Genomic DNA, 19,311 nt, shown 5'->3' on the forward strand with positions numbered 1-19,311 from the left:
ATGGCAACGGCCAAAATGCCGAACTCAAGGCTTTAAAGCGGGAGTCCACTGACCAGTATGTGACATCACAGTAGCTAATTCCATTACCTTTACAGTCGATGATATGCTCATGCTTCATACCGGGACCCAGTATAGCCATACATTAATTTTTTAAATCAGTTTCATTGTAGAGCTGCACACAGCTCATTCACTCAGAACCTCCTTGCCCTGATCTTTGTCTCTCTGCTTAGTAGACCACAAGTGAAACAAGAATTAGCAAGCTAAGCCACTGGCTCCTCACCTTGCTCCCCACTGCTGTGGACTGCTTCCCCGGGACGAGAGCTGGCAGCAGCTTGGTCTGTCAGTCAGCGGCTGTAACCGTCTGGCCTGTCCACTCCCACAGAGCTGGGGTTTGCACTGGTTGCTACGGCCACGACCAGCTGCTGATTTGGGGTCCGTCTCCAGAGCTGCTGCCTGCTCTCCTCCCAGCGAGGTGGTCTGTAGCAGTGGGGAGTGAGGCTGAAGTCACCCTGTGATTCAAGGGTCTAGCTAAAGTTAGCTACATAAACATGAGCATGAAGCCACAGCAATTAGCGCTTGGCTCTGGATAGCAGAACACTAGACTATTAGCAACATATTTCTCTGTCTGAAATGACTTGTAATTTGCCAAAGTCTGGTGTCACAGCCAAGATTTTCTAAAGCCTGAAAATAGAGCCATGGGGAGGGGAAGAACTCACGTGTTCTGTCATTGCACTTAAATTAGCTCAGAGTTTATGATGGGATTTTGGCCCAATGATGCCCGATTAAACTGCCTACCCAGGCTTTAACAACTGCTGATTTTTGCTGTTTTGTTTAATTGTATAACCTTATGTGCACTGAAAGAGAACAACAGTGATGTTATTCTAATGTATTCTCTAATTGTACTAAAGTTCTGATAAATTACCACTCATTTTGTACTAAATTGCTATAAATTTGTGCTAAATTACTACAAATGTGTATTGAATTAATTTAAATGAAATACAAATTTGTACAAAATTGCTATACATGTTCTTTGAAAATACTAATAATTTGTGACAATTTAAAAAAGTGTACTAAATGAATATACATTTTATTAAGTTACTATAAATTTTAAACTAAATTAATCTCTCCTCTTCTAAGTAAAACAAACAAACCAAAATAAATAAATAGTGTAAAGTCTTCCTTTTCCTGACACAGTTTCTAATCAGTCAGTCTGTCTGCTGGCCTGAGTCTTCAGACTTCTCAGCAGCCTTCCTCTGATTCCCTCTCATATCTCTCTGCTGGCTGATTTCTCTCTTCCATCATCACTGCTCTGCTGCCTCCCCTCCCTCGCCTCCTCTTCCTCCGCCCTCACAGTGTCTCAGCTCTGTGCCTCACCTCTCTGCTTTTACTGTCTCGGGGGACGGCAGCCAGTCATGACCACCAAGTCCTCGCTTAACGGGAGCGCTGACCACCTGAAATACGGGGAGGCTCAGGAGATCCCACCTCTGAGGAACTATCTCTGTCTCACCATGTTCACCTGTTTCTGCCCTGCATGGCCCATCAATATTGTGGCGTTGGTTTTCTCTTTGCTGGTGAGTTCTACACTGTTTGGAGTCTGAGGGTTTCTGGACACGATTGTTTCCTATTTTTAAATTGTTACAGCATGAGATAATTTAAGTGATGTTTTTATGAGGTTTAGATATTTACAGGCATAGAGTTCATTCAACATGTGTCACATCATATGGATACATAGATTAGAAATCAGAGTGCTGGTGGTGGGAAAACACACAGAGGACATGAAGGGATGATGGTAACGACATGGCTGGATATACGGTAGCCTACTCTTAATTGCCATTTATATGACTTGTCTGTCTTTTGCTTGAGCAGTAAACAAGCTGTGTAATGTTACAAATAACTTATAGTTGACTTCATATGAAGAGATACAGAAATAGCCTCTTCACTTCTCTGAGCTGCCCGTTTGTTTAATTAACAAATGCTTCTACTGATGTGTGCTCAGATCAAATATACTTTCATTTTATGTACTATCCAAGTGTCAAACCATGTTTATAACTGCTTGATGTTCTACACAATGAATGTACGCCATCTGTGTTTCAGTGAGAGGAAAATCTTTGATAAATAATCCCCATTTGTCATGAAGCCACAAGTTTAAATAAGTTTGAGCCTTAGGTAGGGGTAATGCATTTGTCTCAAGTCTTTGAGCTGAGGACAGAGTTGTATTGAGTCGACATGCCAACAGCAGCTGTTGTATCGCTGTAGCTGTGAGTAATAAGATGAGGTATGAAGGCACAGCAATCCACTGTTTATCATGTCTAAGACCACTGGCTGCACTACAGATGAATTAGAGATAACAAGAAAGGCAGGTGCAGGGAGACACATTTAAATGCAAAGCGTGGCAGGGAATGATTTCCTCTCTATATGAAAGACACATGCTACTATGGGGCTCATTACCTTATTGACACACAGGGTGGGACTAGTTTCCTCTGCAGCACATGCCTGTCTAAAGAACCTTGAATTTTCGTTTCAGTCCCAAAAGAGCTACGACGAAGAGGACTACGATGGCTCCAAGCGTCTGGGTCGGAAAGCTCTCCACCTCGGGATCATTTCCTTTGTCATTGGCTTTGTGATCATCACTGCCTACACCGTTGTACACTTTACCACGGTATGAATGCAGCACATATATAATGCAAAATTTAACAGAAGGATAGAAAGATTTCAAGTGTCTTTTCCCTCCACAGCATGTGGTGTGACCTCTTGAGGAGGAAGAGGAGGTGGAAGTGGAGAAGAGGTGCTGGAGAGATCAGCTCCACGGGATGCAAAGGAGCTCTGCTTGGCTTCTGTCATCAACAGCTCTGGAGGTTGTGCAAGAGCTGGCAGAGACTTACTGTACTGCTGGAGACATCTTTGTTTCAGCTGTTGTGTAAATGATATCGCAAGGACACTTTTTACAGTTTTTGTAAGTGTAAGGTGAAAGGAATGATTATGCACAGGACCCTACCAGCACTTCCACTGATGAAACGTGGTGCTGCTCTGTAACTAAAGACCTATAATGGACTGTGTCACATTTCCATTATATCTTATTGATTACTGTACCTATTGATAACTGATTACTGTGATTTAATATTGGCACATCGAACTGCTCTCCTTAACAAGTTGTCGGCATAAAAATGTCAAATTAAAAGTTTTATGTTAAACAAAGTTCTGCTAAGCTGACCAAACTGTGTATTTCCAACACTGACACAATCAATATTTCTGCAATATAATAACATCCAGTATTGGTAGAAGCAATAGTATGATAAAGCTACAATATGGGAACATACTCCCCAATAGTAGTGGGTGGCTTTCATGATACCCTCTCTGCTTGACCAACTGGCCACAGTTCCCGCCTATCTTTGACACCTGTTGCAGTTTAATGAGTCTGAGGGATCATGTACCCTGATATGTAATATTATCACAGTTACAACGCTAAAAATAAGATAATATAATCTTCAGGCTGTGCTGTGATTCAGCACACCAATTACAGAGAAAATAAAAGTTTAATTGGCGACTTATCAAGGCATTAAGTTTAACCCCATAATCCTGAAAGCATCTGCGCTAAAAGGGTCTGATCCATCTTTTCATCTGTTATTGTTGTGGTCAGTACCTGAAAACTAGCCTGGACAAATTTGCAAGCTCATGTTTTATTTTTTGCTCTGGCAGATGTATCTCAACTTGTGGAACCTTCACGTTTTAGGGCACTGTCACACATGATAAAAGGCAACGGTGAATATTTGCCTGCTGTATCAGCAATGGGGCAAGTAAGACATTCTCTACCGGTGGCAAAGCAAATGTCCATCTTTGCAATGCATGGAGTTCAACTAGGTGAACTCTGAACGGCCAAGAAGCAGTCTTCACCAATAGCAAAAAGTGCACCCTGCCTCTCTGGTGGATACCCACATGTTTAATGTTTAAAACAGTCCATAAATGTATATGGTACCAGAATACTTTTGCCCAAAAACTGATGGTCACCCTTTTAGGTTGCACTGTGAACTGCATCCATCTGTCTGGAACACTCGTGTGAAAGAAGGAACAGACCTGTCAACTGATTACCACCTGCGAGTGAGCTGGATGAAACAACAGGGAAAGCTGTTAGATGACTGTGGTAAAGCCCAAAAAATTTAGAAAGGATAAACTGTAAGCGTCAAGCAGAGAACGCTTCCTGCCAAACCATCAGCTGTCACCAGATGAACTTTTTTTTTTGCATTCTGGGAAAGGCTCAGTACAGAGAATCAGACATTCAAAGTCTCCTTTGCTGGGGTTGTTGCTTGGAGTTGTGGCCCGAAGGTCACCACCGCAACTCAAGAACTTGAAGATGGACACCAGCTGAAGAAGCACATCTCCTTGGCTTTATTTGGGACTTAAAAAAAACTTAAAAAAAACTTCTAGACTGGTTGCATTAACATCCATAGTGATGAAGGCACTTGAACGCATCATGGTATGGAATCTATGAGGTGCTGCACATCTCTTAGACCCCTACCAATCTGTGTACAAGGATGAAAATCACACCTTGAAAATCCCATCACATATGCTAGACTTTTGTTTATGGATTTCAGCTCTGCATTTACTACTATACTCCCTCAGATACTGTGAAATAAGTTGACACAGATGGAGGTGAACCCCTACATAATCAGGTGGTACTTTGCATTTCTCACAGGTAGGAAGCAACAGATGAAAGTTAACTCAACTCTCTCTGACATACAAGTGATAAATACTGGGGCTCCTCAGGGCTGCGTACACTCTCCCCTTCTTTTCACATTATATAAAAATGACTGCAGAATTCAGTAACCAAACAACTATATTATTAATTTCTCCAGTGACACAGCCATACAGAGTCTACTGACAACAGACTCAGGTATTGCTGTATACAAGTGGGCGATAATAGAAGTTGTGCAGTGGTGTGAGGTGCATAACCTGATCCTAAATGTTAAGAAAATCGGTGCAATCCCTTTGTGGAGGGCACTAATTTTGTATAGGACTGTTATGTAATACTTCAGGTAGAGCACTGTGCAATACTCTTAGGGTGTATGGATCTCGGGGGTTGATACTATATGTTACTTGTAGTTTGATTTTACATGTGTGCGGCCGTAACACTTGTGTTCTGTTAAATGTCCAAGACAAATTACTCCTAAGGGAGATCTCATCTTATCTTATCTTACCTAAGCTTATTTTATCTCATCTCGTCTTGTTGTCTCGTCTTGTCTTTTCTTATCTTAAACCCCACTGACAGTTAAGTTTCTCCAAGCCAAACATTGTTCAAACAACCCAACTAACTTTATGTAAAACTCCCAGGTTTTTCAAAGAAAACAAATATGTCATCTAGGGATATTAGTAAAATGATACACAAAACAACTAGAATATGTTTTGATGGAATCGTGTAGCCATCAAAAACATGGAGTCTAGTATTTAAATCACTCAGTGCAAACATTTAGTGGCTTCAATTAGGGGTTGGACGCTGATATAGAATATACTGGATGCTGTCAGACAGTGGGGAATAAGATTTTAATTTTTCAACTTGAAATCTACTTCAGTGAAAGTAAAAGTGGAAATAGATGTTAAGGGGTTAGAAGTCATCATAACACCATTATTACTAGTAATAATAACCAGATACTGTAGCTCTACTCTCCAACCCTGAGAGGAGGAAAACTGTGACCTTTCTTAACACGTTAATACTGCTGACTCTTTGTTTTTATTGTTAGCTTGTACAGTTACAGGCTTTACACTTGTGAATCACATGAAACAGGAGAGCCGTGAGAACATCTCAGAGAAATCAGTGTGATATGGCACAAAGGCGCACTCCCACTGAGCAGCACACATCTTAGAAGGATATACTGACTGTTACTGTCTGCTTTACAGGCCTCTCACTGTAAATCATACAAAAATACATTTAAAAAATCAGAAATCTATGAGCCCAAATACTTTAAGTTTTTTTAATTTCAAGGGCGCATTTAAAATCACCCCAAAACATCTGGCCACAAATTATTCTGATAGAATGTCATCTAGGCTGTGACCCCTTAAAATGAAGCATTGTCTATTTGTTACACATTGTCAACAACTGCCATGTCAGCGGGTTAGGAACAAGTCCAAGCAAAAAGTAAAAGTATCTTAATCATTTTTAGAAGCCTAAAGGTGTCGTATTATCCAGCACTGCACATGAAAGAATGCAAAGATTAGAGGTGTTAAAGGTGGAGACAGTGATTCAGGAGAAAGATGTTGATATCTGAACTTAACACCTAAACAAATACACCTCTGCCATCAGTGCTCCTTCGGAAGCTCTGTTTTAACTGCCCCTCATCCATGGCCTTTCTCCTATCCTGTCTACTAGCACTAGTCTGAGTGGGCGGAAGTTCGCTGCATAGATCAGCCTCTCATTGGGCGGAACGAGCCACCTGCTGAAGTCCCACCTACCACCTCCGGTTGTGTAGCAGTTTTCAACACGTCCTTTACTAACTTTTGCGGTGTTTGCGGTGTTTGGTTTGTAGCCATTTTTCTGCCATGGTTCACGTCCTGTAGGCGATATTTTTGTGGGCATGTTACACCAAAACCTGCCCCCCCCGCAATATTTTTGCAAGCACACCGTTGCTGTGGCACCGTCCAGAACGATTGTGATTGGTTGAAAGAAATACAAGCAGCCAGAGCGTTTTTTCTCCAATCTTAAAGTGAGAGTCAGCCCAGCCAGACCTTTCTTTTCTTGAGAAAGGTCTGGTGAGCAAGACTAACTAGCACAAACACCCCCTGGTGCTGATTGGTTGGAATACTGTTGTGTTGTTTGTTCCATATTTACAGAGCCAGGGCTGTGTATGAACACCAGATTGCTTTTTTTTTATAGCAAACACACAGAATGGACATCTATTAGACCCATAGACTGTATAAGATAATGGATAAGATAATGGATGTAACGACTGTGACATCACCCATTGGGTTGTGGACTGCCATTTTGAAGATTTGAGTTCAGAATTTTGGCCATCGCCATCTTATCTTTTTTGGAGCCAGAGGTATTTGGACAGCAAAGAGGAGCGAGTGATGGATCTGACTGGCAACCTGAGGTGACACCTTTCAGACAGCCTGTCACTTAATTATGTATCAATTAAGCCTTAATAAAATGTGAACAGGCGAGTTATCAATGTGTTCTCATCCCAACTTATCACCGTTTTGTCAGTGGACTTTCTCGTTTACATATGACATGCTAGGTATCCTCCTGCATCTGTTGTTGACGTTCAATTCTTGTTAAATGCGTCGTGTCTTTTCAGTGTACACTTCTGTTTTCACAGGAAATGTGAAACGTTTCTGCTTGTTAGATGCATGAAGTCTTTTTCAAAATAAACTTTCAACTTCAGTAAAACACCACATATTTACATTTATTTTCTTGTGCAACAAATACGTGGTTTGGTTTAGAGAGAGTCATGGTTTGGCTTAACATTTACACAGGAAGCAAACAGCGGGCTCCAAGGTGAAAGTCCGGTTTGTTAACAAAGAGTGTATTAGATTATAACTGCTGACTGCAACTTTAATTGTCTCACCCTTAGCTGTTGTGTGACCCTTTGGGGGGACCTTGGGGATAATTAATGTAGGCTACTCCCCAGCTGGCATCCTCATGTTTATTCACTGTTGAATCAACAATACATTATGGTTAAATCACTTTTTAATTATGTTTGATTCTGAAAGATGAATCAACATTGATTTTGCAATGTTATTTCAGTGTTGTCCCATAGACTTTAAACATTGTTTCAACACTGAAACAGATCTTTCTGAAATTTCAATGTTGATTTATGAGAATTTTGTTGACCTTTTTACAGCCATCTGAATGAAACGTTGTTCCAATGTTGTTTTAATGATGAAACAACAACTGGCTCAAGCACATTTCACTGTTGAGGGTTGGTCCTGTGCCAGCTGGGTCCATTTTGAAATATTTGCAAGGATATTTTTAAGTGTGTGTTTATATGTATCTTTTGTTTTTCATTATTCCTTTGATGCTTTCAGAAATAAACCAGTTATGATTGTTTGTATCTGCTTGTCTACAGCTGAGCATGTTTCTCTGCCTTTCTCATGTATAGCCTGAGGGCCATGCTGTAAATGTAATAGGAATAATTATTAATAATCACCCAGATTACTGACACCTTGGCGCTTATCGTGTAATTAAAACTTTTTTTTTTTTTTTTTTTTAAATCATGCTAATGTTATCGAGAAATATTTGGCAACAATCGGGTTAAACTTTAACCCTCTGTGAGCTCGAGCACAGGAGGCGGAAGAGGTGTGTTTTCTGCACTGCACACACTCACACACACTGAGGTTTTCCCCAAATGGCGAAAATACTCAAGGTACAGCTGAAGTCAGGCAATTAGAAACAGAAATAGCGCTAGAAAAGAGGAAACAGAAAGAGCACAAAGGAAACACCAGTGTCCGCTCGCCTGTTGTTGTTCCGCGGGACCGTGAACACAGCTCCGCCTCATGGTGGTGTTTTCACTTCGAGAGGAAAACTTCTGCACCTCAAAGACGGAAACAAAAACGATCCGAGCTCCAGACGTTTTTACAGTCAGAGCCCACAAACAGATGTACACGAGAGCAGGGACCACCGATTGATAACACCCAATCAAACATCAATCATCTGTGAAGGCTAAGGTGGGTGTTTGTGTTCTCGTGTTGCTGGCTGTGGTAGATATAATGAAACCTGTGAACAATCACCAGCCGAGTATGCTGGGTAACTCATTTTTCCAGGGGTCATTTGGCTGAAGGACCCCTGGTGGTCAGCCAGACATCACTGCAGGGCTCCTGGTCATACAGAGATGCTGACTGTATCCTGATGTGTGTCTTGCAGGATGGGGAACAGCAGCAGTGACAGGTCCAGCGGGAGCCAGGGTGAGAGGTCATACAGAGATGGACAGCATGGAGGGAAAGAGGCTCGTCCCAACATCCTGATGGACAGCACAGAGGACGCTGACCTTTTCCAGAGAGACGATGCAAAGGTATAACTACAACCAGGACTTGGGTCACATGTTTTGGGATCACATAGCTGTTTGATAACTTAAATAAAACCCATATTGTGCAGTATCCTATTACATTGGATTAGATAACATGAATGTTCTGCATGCTTTTACACATTAATTATTAATTTGCAAGTGACAAATGCCATACATGGATTTAGGTTGAATATTTAACAGATTTTTATTTGCCCTACAGGCTTGAAGCAATACTTTGTGCTCAAAATAACTTGTGGGAGAGATGCATCCCAAAAAAGGACAATTTTTTTTGTCAGTGCATTTAGGTTCTGGTAGGAAGCTCTGCTGTCTGAAATTTGAGACGAGTTGCCAACAGGCATTCTCTTGTCATACATTATGTCGTAACGATAATCAAATATGTAGAACAAACAGAGCAAACATAGGTTTTAGAAAGAGGAGAATTCCATTTTAAGTCATTGCAGTAAATATATTGCTGTTCAACAACTAACTGTAAAGCCTCAGGTAAACCAGTATCAAGGAAGTATCACATCATCACAATGAGGTGTTTACAAAACAGTCCCATCTTTGCATAGTGCACACTTTTAATGAAGCTAAAAATAAAGGTGTTTTTGTCATGGATAACATATCTCAAGCAGGTCTGAAGTCTCTGCAAATTGATTTCCATTTCAAAAAGAAGGAAATAAATATACACTGTTCTTCAGACAGTGGTTAGCTGTAATATCAAATTGTTGCTAAATGGCAAAACCATGCTAAAGCAACACTGGTATGGTCAGTTTATACTCTCCTTCAGGAAACTAATTAGGAATACTGATGAGGTATAGCAAATAGAATCAGAGGTGGGACCAGGTCACAATTAAGTCTCAAGTCTTTGCACTCAGGGCCCAGGTCCTGAACTTTGAGTTTCAACTTCTTAACAAGTCATAATGTGCTCTTCACCTAATGTGATGCCAATTTAACAATGGAGTGATAATATATCACATTTACAAAAATCCTGAATGCTTTTAAAGTTTGTATTCATTTGCTAAAACAGGTTTGTTGGAAGTTATTTTTGACCCACACGTTGTGCATACTGCAATTAAAATCATTCTTAGTATAATATTTTCCAACTGGCGCTCCGTAACATAACGTGACTTGAGCTCACACCTCTGAATAGAATTGAAATATTCACATATTAGATAGTACAAATATCACACATTTTTGAGCTGTGAACATAGCTGTAGTCATCCAAACAAATGTTTAATGATTTTATACAAATAAAAACTGTAATATAAAAATGTATATACATTTGAAATACAGTGTGAAAATTATTTTCACATGGTGTACGATGGTACAGACATTTTTAGTCCATACAATTTTAATGGATGTGAGAATATTAACAAAAATGTGTAAAAATTTCAGCACGTGCAAAGTATGTCATAGATGCAGACAAGGCCAAATATTCTGTATGAGCAGAACAGATTTGGATTTATTCGACTTACCTAAAATTCCAGACAGAAACCAAATACGAAAATGTCCAAGAGGCTGTGTTACGTCTGTTCTCATTAACCCCTCTGAGGAGGAGGCACAAAATGAAGCGTAGATCAAAGAGGTTGTAAAAAAACATACTGTAGATTTTTCAAAAACACCTTAAACAGTCGACTCCATCTTCAGCTCCCTCTCAGCAGGCCGCTCAGTCAGGAAGTGTTGTGTAACAGAGTTAGAGGCTGAAGGTGCTCGCATTAACATGGCAACAATCCCCTGATACCATGCTGTCCAGGTTCCACAGGAAATGCAGGAATTTCTGGCCTGGCAGCAGGACCTGGAGAGTGAGTGCAAAAGTCCAATGCAGGCCAGACCAACTGTGTTCAGGTGGCAGGGCAATGCCAAAGAAGTCTTTGTGTCCGGATCTTTTAACAACTGGGCCACCAAGATCCCTCTCAACAGAAGGTAGTTTCACCTGTGCAGAATGCTTCGCAAGATTGTAACCCCTGATCTGTATGTACTGATGGAGATGTAACACATGGTTGTCTTTTAAACCCAGTGTGAAAAACTTTGTGGCTATTGTGGACCTGCCGGAGGGAGAGCACCAATATAAGTTCTGTGTGGACGGTCAGTGGACTTTGGATCCTACTGGGGTGAGTGAAATCTTAAGTTTTAGAGTTAACTCGCCTTTTTTTATAATATATAATGACACATGATATATCACCAATATACTGGTATTTATTGCCCTTTAACATAGGCTAATTTTGTCTGCATCAAATTTCTCTTTATGCACTCTCCCAGGCTGTGATGACGGCTAAAACTGGCACAGTTAATAATGTCATCCAGGTGAAGAGGACTGACTTTGAAGTCTTTGATGCCCTCAGGATTGACTCTGAGGATTCTGCAGATATCTCAGGTACTGGCCAAATATTGTTCAAAAGGTGTTTTAATCCGCTTTTAATATTAGAATGTAGGCCATATTAGAACAAGTGACCTGTGTTACGCTGTCTGAATTATTCAGGTGCAGTGAAGCCAGCGCCTATAGTGCAGTTAAGTCAAAGGCTAACTTTGGTGTTTTTCAACTTGGACCCCCTTAATTTACATCCACTAAATGTGCCTGTTTGATGTTGTTATTATTGTTGTTATTAAAGTGTCCTACAACATTGTGGAAAGGACCCCTGTAGAGATAGAAGAGTAAGATCCTTTTTGTTTTACCAGAAAAAGCCCCAAAATGGCCATCACAAAACCCAACAAACCCCCATTTAAATAAACAGTGATTTTATTATCATAAAACACACACACACACACACACACACACACTATTTCAAAGTTGACATTAATAAGATAAAACTCACAAAAACCATCCAACAATCATTAACTTTGGTCTGGTAAAAAATCATTCTCGGAACCCATTGGCTGTATTCGGCATCTGACTTCCAGCAGATGGCTGACATTCCGGTTTGATTTGGGCGGAGGAGGCGAATTTCCGTTTCGGACTTCCGTTTATGTATAAGTAAATATGCTGAACCATTGCCATCGATTCAGAGTTTGCAGTGACGCCAATTATGTTCCGCCTTGGTAGTTCACTGCATGGGCAAACCTGACAACAACTGCAGCCGGCTCAAACGTGATTGGTCAATATCACACGGAATACAAACAGCCTACAACCAGAAACCAGGGCTCTTCCGCTCTTCTTTCGGAGGCAAGATCTCCGGGGTTTGCCTACAGACTCTACATTCACTGAATGTAGAGTCTGTATATAGAGACTAGTAAAAAATAAACCCTTAGTTCACCCAGTTAGATGTGAAAATATGCAGCCTCTATACTCTCCCTGGGTTGTTTCTGGTTTAACAAAAAGGATCTCACTCTTTCACAAAAAGTTTCTGTAGGGATCCTTTCCATAAGATGTCAGACGTTTAAGCCCAATTCATACCAAAGGTGCTCCATCCCTGCTGAGCCTTCTGTTTTCATCCTTACGGTGTGCTGGTTTCAGATGGTGGGCTGCTGCTGCTGCTCGCTGTATGTGCTTATGTCATAAATTGATTAATTGGCGCTGGTTATTAATATTATTTTGGCATATTTATTATGAATACAGTCCATCTGATGCTCATTTTGTTTAGGATTATCGCCATCCATCACTACTACAAATGCAACTGTAGCCAGTATCTCACTGTCAATATCCTCATTCATATTTCAAGAAGACAAAAATTATATTCAGACGCAAAATAAGCCTGAAAAGCTGGAAATCAGAACAGAACCACAGAGAGTTGTTGCATAGAGATGATACACTGTCTCATCTGGTTGCACTGGTGTGAACCGGCAGGTTTTTACAATGTTACAGAACGGTGCCTTGCAGGTAGTTGCCTGTTTCAGCTCGTCTCGTCACAAACCTTTGGTCTGAACTGGGCTTTAGAATAACAGTTAGAGCCTGTCAGTTCCAAAAAAGCACATTTAGTAGACATAACTTGACAGTGTGAATGTGCCCTGAAAGATTACATTGCAGCCTGTTGCTGCTGCCAGCTGCAGCCCACAAATTTCAAAAATTGTTGTTCCCATTAGTTGGACACAAAAACATAAAATATCAAAGTCCAGCTTAAACTTAAACATTTAACATTTAAAAATAATATCTTATATGTTTTAAGTAGATTTTAATTATCAGTGACATCCATTCTTTCCCAGACTTGTCCAGTTCCCCTCCCGGCCCCTACCTACAAGATGCATATGTGACCAAGCCAGAGGACAAAATCAAACATCCTCCTTTCTTACCTCCCCACCTGCTGCAAGTGCTACTCAACAAGGACACAGGTATCTCTGTAAGTACAAGGCTTGACACTGGAATATGTGCTTGTCTCTCTCTGGTGCACAGCACTCTAAAAACCTGTTGACAGCGTGCAAAATAGTCAAATACATCCTCTCTCTGAATCTTCATCAGTGTGACCCGACACTGCTTCCAGAGCCCAACCATGTGATGCTCAATCATCTGTACGCCCTCTCCATCAAGGTAACAAAGCCCCCGTAACATAGGCTAAATATCTAATTTCATCAAACTGTCGCAACATATACGTGTATAATACGTGTCACTGTTCATCGTAACGGGACATCCAGTACACATTATGTGTTGCAGGTCAAACATATGACATAGAACATGCATGAAATGTTGGACAACAGATATCTATATGGCTTCTGCTGTCTTCTGAGAGGACATAAATCCTCAGTAATGTCATTGTAAACTTTGGTGTCTTTATGAATCCAACATTTCGTGTAATTTCCCTTTTTTTCTGCACTGAAGCTCATTTTTTTTATGTATTTCTGTCATTATCCAAAACGTTAATATTTTAGCTCACATTTTTATTGCCAGTAATCAAAATATTTCCAACAATTTCCAATGATATCCAGAAAACCCTTATCCAATTGCTCTTCCTGTCGTTGTCTTTTAGGACGGGGTGATGGTTCTCAGTGCAACACACCGGTACAAAAAGAAGTATGTGACCACTCTTCTCTACAAGCCAATATAATCCAGGATCCAGCCTCTTATTTTGAAATACTAATAACTCATCTGTAGTTGTATACAGCTGCTGCTGGGGTTGTTTTGGTAAAGATGGCACCTTAATATCTTCCTGATATCAATTTTAAAAAACTCGCAAAGTCTTTTTACAAAACTGTAAGCTGAAGTTCTGAAACAGTTTGAAAGTTAAATTGCTGCACAACATTTGTAAATTCTTGATTCAAGCGTAACTACAACCCCTAACGCTTCTTTTCTTATGAAAAGTCAGTATCGACCATAAGCTCCAAGAGACATATTTTCATTCTAACCTCACGTGACTCTAGGTGTGTCAGCAGATTTTTTTGGTTGAAAGAGAGACCAAACACATGATGTATAAGTGGTAATCTGTCCAAACTTTGCAAAGCCAAAGCCCCGTGTTGCTTTGCATGTTGCACTTTGCAAGTGACCTGAAATTGTACGAAACTGTAACATATTAAAGTGTAAAAGAGCGATAAGAACAGCTGTAATCTGTGCTAGACAAGCTCTCCATACGTGAACAAACAGACAAGGGGACACAGACAGGTTGAAATTCAACTTAAAAGCCTCCCGGTGAGAATCTCACTTGCATGTTTTATTTCAAACTGATGCCATTGTACAGAATCAAACTCCTTTTACATCTGGGTTTGTGTAAAAATTAGAAAGAAATTAAAAGTTGACAAGAAAGATGTCAAAAATCAGACATTCTGTTGTGTGTTTTTTTTTGCGTGAGTTGTACAACTCAGTCGACACATTGGACTTTGGGATCCACGTTCTTGTTGTCAGGGTTGTATTTGGTTTGAGCAAAGCAGTGAGCCGCCACCCGATCGCACTCACACACGGCTGCCTGGCACTTATCATTGGTAGCTGCGGGGACAGAGTGGAATCAGGAAATGAACAGATAGTTGCTCAGTAATAACAAAGCATGAAGCACGCTTGCACAAAACAGTGTGGTTACTAGCAGTAAGTGCCGGTGTGAAAGTGCTCTGAAGCACTAGGAGAGCATTTGTTTATAGTGTGTGTGCTCCCAACAAGGAATCATACCTCAATCCCTGGCTGTGTAATACCCATATATAGCTGTGTAAATACAGTTGTTGTATGCAGTAGCTACACACAGAGCCACAAAAGCAGCCTTAGGTAATTTGCTATATCCACATTAAAACTACAGTCTGCATACAGTGCTGTGTTTTCATTCAATCAAAAATGCTTTTAAGTTTGTAAAGTTGAGAATTATAAATAGCACTCAATTCATCACTATAACTGAGCCTGTGAAACTGCTTTGTGCTCTTACATGAACACTTCACACCTTGAAGAAAACACTGCCACATTTGTGTGTGGAGGCAGTGTTAGATTTACGTCCTCAGGGTTTCTTAGCTGGACAAAATTCTTTGTCTTTACTTTCACCAGTGTCACTGTAGAATTTCACCAGAAAGTCATTGAAAATAATTCTAATGTAATATCTAAATATGTCAAACCATCCTAGTTTAGCCACAGTCTCACCTGAGCAGGTCACCTGCTGATTTGAACAGGTGAAATCGTACACAAGAACATAGGGAAGGTCAACAATAGCCGTGCATCCAGGAGCCTTTCTGGCCGCCCTATAGCATTTATCATGAACTTTACAGCACCTGAGAAAACACAAGGAGAGGGTGCATGTTTGAGATTACCCAAAGTTTCATTTGTTTTAAAATGGTGAGTGGAACACAAACATATCCTACATGTCCACTTCATCCAGAGGGCTTCCCACCCCCCCAAAGCCACACCAGCAGCCGTAATCGTTGTACTTCAGAGGGTTAACGCCAGGCTGAGGGCATTGGATCAACTTCCCAAACTGCCATAAGGCCTTGGGCAGCAGCGCACCACTGGCCATACAAGCTGTTAAAGACAGTAAGAACACATGATAAACAAATCAGAAGAACGTATCCTAAAAACAATGATACAAAACTGATAGAGAAGCACTGGGTCGGAATAAAGATAACTTCACAAACAGCACCTATTTACAACACGTGTAATTTTAAGGGCTGACACATATTGACAGTCTTACCGGCGAGAAGCAGCAGCAGCAGAGGAGCAGTCAGATTCATGGTTACCATCAGAAAAAACATGAATTTTGGCGCAGCCTGTTCTTATATGACAGGAGGTGAGAGAGAGAGAGATAAGAGGGTGGGAGCTTTAAAGGAGGGGTTACTTAACAAAGTCCTGTATTTGTTGGTGGAGTTCATCTTGAGAATTCCGTTTACTTCAGCACGTATTTACCAACGTCGATTACAAGTGTGACAATTTGCAAATAAAACACATAATCAGCCTGTTTGGTCAGTTGAAGGTTTCAAAGCTATCTCTTTGGAGAAGCACTCAAAAGCAACAAAATCACCTTTATTCTATATTTTCATTAAACTGTAGAGAAATGCAGTGTATTCCACAGCTTCCACTCGTGCCATGCAGGATATTAAATGGAACTACACATCATCTGTTCAATCATAAATTAGGCCCGATGCATTTATGGGCAATACAGTAATAATAATTTTCAAAATCTTGTTCATGTTAAGGCCTAAGTGACCGTCTAATAGTTAATCAGCTTTTCTCAGTTTGATGCCAAACCTTATAACAACAGCTGTAAGACTGTGTAATATTTTAATAGAACATATGGTTAAAGTTCAGCTCAGGTTGCAGCTCTAAGTCTCACTTTCATCATCAGTAGCTGAAGCTTTTCGGGCAAATAAGATAAGATATCCACGGGAAACACAACATAATAAGGTGGACATGGACTTATTTATTTACCCCTCACAGGTTAGACAGTAGTTGTATTACAATTTTCTTCTGATCTTTTCTTATTTTCTTTTAATTTCCTACTTAAACATTCCCTGATCTGTTTGATCTCATCTTCCTGTTCACTCTGTCCTCACTCTGGTTTGCTTTTTTCTGTCTTTAAATAGAAGTCGAATTTAAAAACTTTCTATCTCACAGCTGTGCAAACAGCTAGCACTTGCCAGAGTTCCCACGACTTTCCACTGCACCCTACTCAAGCTGTGTCAAGTGTCTTATGTTAACACAAATGAAAACAATGTAAGATACAGCAGGACAAAACTAATGAACCAAATATGCATGCAAAAAGCATTAGTGTGTTTGTGTGTATATGTGTATATGTTTGTGTATGTATACTGGTTGTATATGTTCTACATATGAGTATATGCACACATGTTGCATAATGGATAGAGGAAGAGATTGGGTGACTCTTGGCAATTGGCCAACAAAGGACCACCTCTCAAGGTCAGGGGTCAATATAAGGCTCTAGCTTGACGCTCCACGTCTTCACCAGCAAGATGCATGCGACTCGCTCCCTGCTCGTCCTGCTCCTCAGCCTCCCAGCGCGTAAGTACTCACAATTAGAAAACCTCCATGGATGACATTGAGAGTTTTGCATGTCTGATTAATCAGCATCAGGGACGTTAAGATTGTATGAAAGTTTTGAGGTGGGTATTGTCTGATGTGCCTCCATTTTGTCTCCCAGTGCTGTGTAACCGAGCTGTGTGGCAGTTCAGGGGGATGATCCTCTGCACTGTGCCTGACAGCTGGCCGCTTCTGGACTATGCTGACTATGGCTGCTACTGTGGGCTGGGAGGCTCTGGCACACCTGTGGATGAGCTTGACAGATGACACTGCTGATGGTGTATTTGTTGTTGTTTCCTGTTCTGAAAGTCCCCTAACTCAAAGTGCAGTACAACTAAAAAAGTCAAATCACAACTCAAAAAATGCACATTTTCTGACTTACCTGGAGCAGTTTTGTGGCATGCGACCTTTTCAGCTTTATGTGCAAAGGTTGTGAAATATCTTCTCTTGACTCCAAGACAATGGAGGAGAATGGAATTTTGTTTGTGCTGTTCAAAGCACTGACACACCTTTTTTTCCACGGGAGTGTTTCTTCAGGAGGAAATAGCTCTGGTACCAGTTTTGATTAATTAAAACTTTGAGTTGAAAGTTTTAGTTGATTAATCAGTTAGTCAATAGACAAAAAATTATAAACAATTTTGATATCTCTAAAACAATCAGGCCATTTTTTATGCAAAAAGTCCAAAGATTCATTGGTTACAGTTTCTTAAATGTGAATATAAGCTGCTTTATGATATACAAGGGACAGCTCACCTACAAATCAAAAATACATATTTTCCCTCTTACCTGTAGAGCTAGTAGTCTAGATTGTTTTGGTGTGGGTTGCTGAGTGTTGGAGATAGGGGCTGTAGAGATGTCTGCCTTCTCTCGAATTTAATGGAACTAGACGGCATTCAGCTTATGGTAGAAAGAAAATAGTCCCTACATGAAACTGCTCACAACAAGGTCCGTGGATTATGTTGAGTAATTGGGTCATGGTTTTGGGAAAGAGACATTTCTTCTTTTTTTTTATTGTAATTTTTTGGTGCTTTGAGCACCACATGCCAAGTGGTATCTAGTTCCATTATATTAAAGAGAAGGCAGACATCTCTACGGACGATATTGTCAGCATTCTGCAACTCACACCAAAATAATCTACATTGATAAATAGCACTACAGGTAAGAGGAGAAATATATATTTTTGATTTATGGGTGACCTGTCCCTTTAAACCTAATGTCTTTATATTTTGGTCTGTTGTTGGGACAAAAAAAAAGACATTCAAAGATATCACCTTGGACTCTTGGGAATTGTGTGGACATTTTCAATTTTCTTTGACATTTTGTAGATTAAACAGTAAATCCATTAATTAAATAATGACTCAATATTGTAAATAATAATTAGTTGCAGCCCTAGTTAAATTCAAAATCTCCTGAAACTCAATAAAGTAGGTGCCTTTCTTCATCTTGATGTATGGAAGGTGGTGCAATTGCCTTTTAATGCTTTTGTATGTTGCAGATGCTGTCAGGTCCACGACCAGTGCTACAGTGACGCCATGCAGCACGATGACTGCTGGCCCATCTTGGACAACCCCTACACTGAACTATACAGCTACAGGTGTGATGAGGCCAGCAAGACCGTCACCTGCCAGAGTGAGTGTTCAACAACTCTTCCAAACACAGCAACTTTTAGATATTGAGTTTCCAGTAAATACACAACGTTAAGTTGCAGATTTGGAAAAACACACAAGGTTCAATATCAATGTTGTTACGCCATTATTCTTAATACATTTTTTTTCTCCTGTTGGCCCCGTTCAATCTCACTCTACTGCTGCTCTCTGTCTCTGTCATTTAGATAACAATGATCCCTGTGAGAAGTTCATCTGTGAGTGTGACAGGAAAGCAGCCATGTGCTTCGCCAAGGCAGGTTATAATGAAGAAAATGCAAACCTTCCCAGAGCTCGCTGCAAATAAGCC

At 40.4% G+C, this 19,311-nt stretch overlaps 4 protein-coding genes across 5 annotated transcripts; 3 read left to right on the top strand and 1 right to left on the bottom strand.

Moving 5' to 3' along the window:
• The first annotated feature begins 1,351 nt into the window (after positions 1–1,351).
• Positions 1,352–4,558, top strand: LOC125890313 (transmembrane protein 233). The gene is made up of 3 exons (XM_049578887.1): positions 1,352–1,571; positions 2,525–2,659; positions 2,736–4,558. The coding sequence occupies exons 1-3, from the start codon at positions 1,413–1,415 to the stop codon at positions 2,745–2,747; spliced, it is 306 nt and encodes a 101-aa protein (XP_049434844.1). The 5' UTR covers positions 1,352–1,412; the 3' UTR covers positions 2,748–4,558.
• A 3,709-nt stretch (positions 4,559–8,267) lies between these two features.
• Positions 8,268–14,672, top strand: prkab1b (protein kinase, AMP-activated, beta 1 non-catalytic subunit, b). The gene is made up of 8 exons (XM_049578282.1): positions 8,268–8,652; positions 8,849–8,996; positions 10,747–10,916; positions 11,011–11,104; positions 11,253–11,367; positions 13,131–13,264; positions 13,384–13,452; positions 13,889–14,672. Exons 2-8 carry the CDS (start codon positions 8,850–8,852, stop codon positions 13,964–13,966), a joined length of 807 nt encoding a protein of 268 aa, XP_049434239.1. The 5' UTR covers positions 8,268–8,652; position 8,849; the 3' UTR covers positions 13,967–14,672.
• On the bottom strand, positions 14,666–17,768 carry LOC125889965 (phospholipase A2-like). 2 transcript variants are annotated; one of them, XM_049578285.1, is made up of 5 exons: positions 17,741–17,768; positions 16,016–16,091; positions 15,690–15,846; positions 15,472–15,599; positions 14,666–14,838 (listed from the first exon to the last, which is right to left on the bottom strand). In XM_049578285.1, exons 2-5 carry the CDS (start codon positions 16,074–16,076, stop codon positions 14,714–14,716), a joined length of 471 nt encoding a protein of 156 aa, XP_049434242.1. In that variant the 5' UTR covers positions 16,077–16,091; positions 17,741–17,768; the 3' UTR covers positions 14,666–14,713. The 2 variants fall into 2 exon arrangements, with proteins under 2 accessions (XP_049434242.1, XP_049434243.1); XM_049578286.1 differs by having other exon boundaries at positions 16,016–16,096; positions 17,741–17,750.
• On the top strand, positions 17,039–19,308 carry pla2g1b (phospholipase A2, group IB (pancreas)). Its single transcript, XM_049578287.1, is given in 4 exon segments — positions 17,039–17,340; positions 17,480–17,636; positions 18,854–18,987; positions 19,190–19,308. Coding segments are annotated over 4 exon segments (459 nt in total). The 5' UTR covers positions 17,039–17,291.
• The last annotated feature ends 3 nt before the right edge of the window (positions 19,309–19,311 follow it).

Source organism: Epinephelus fuscoguttatus, linkage group LG6 (genome assembly GCF_011397635.1).
Source record: "Epinephelus fuscoguttatus linkage group LG6, E.fuscoguttatus.final_Chr_v1".
Taxonomy (NCBI): Eukaryota; Metazoa; Chordata; class Actinopteri; order Perciformes; family Serranidae; genus Epinephelus; species Epinephelus fuscoguttatus.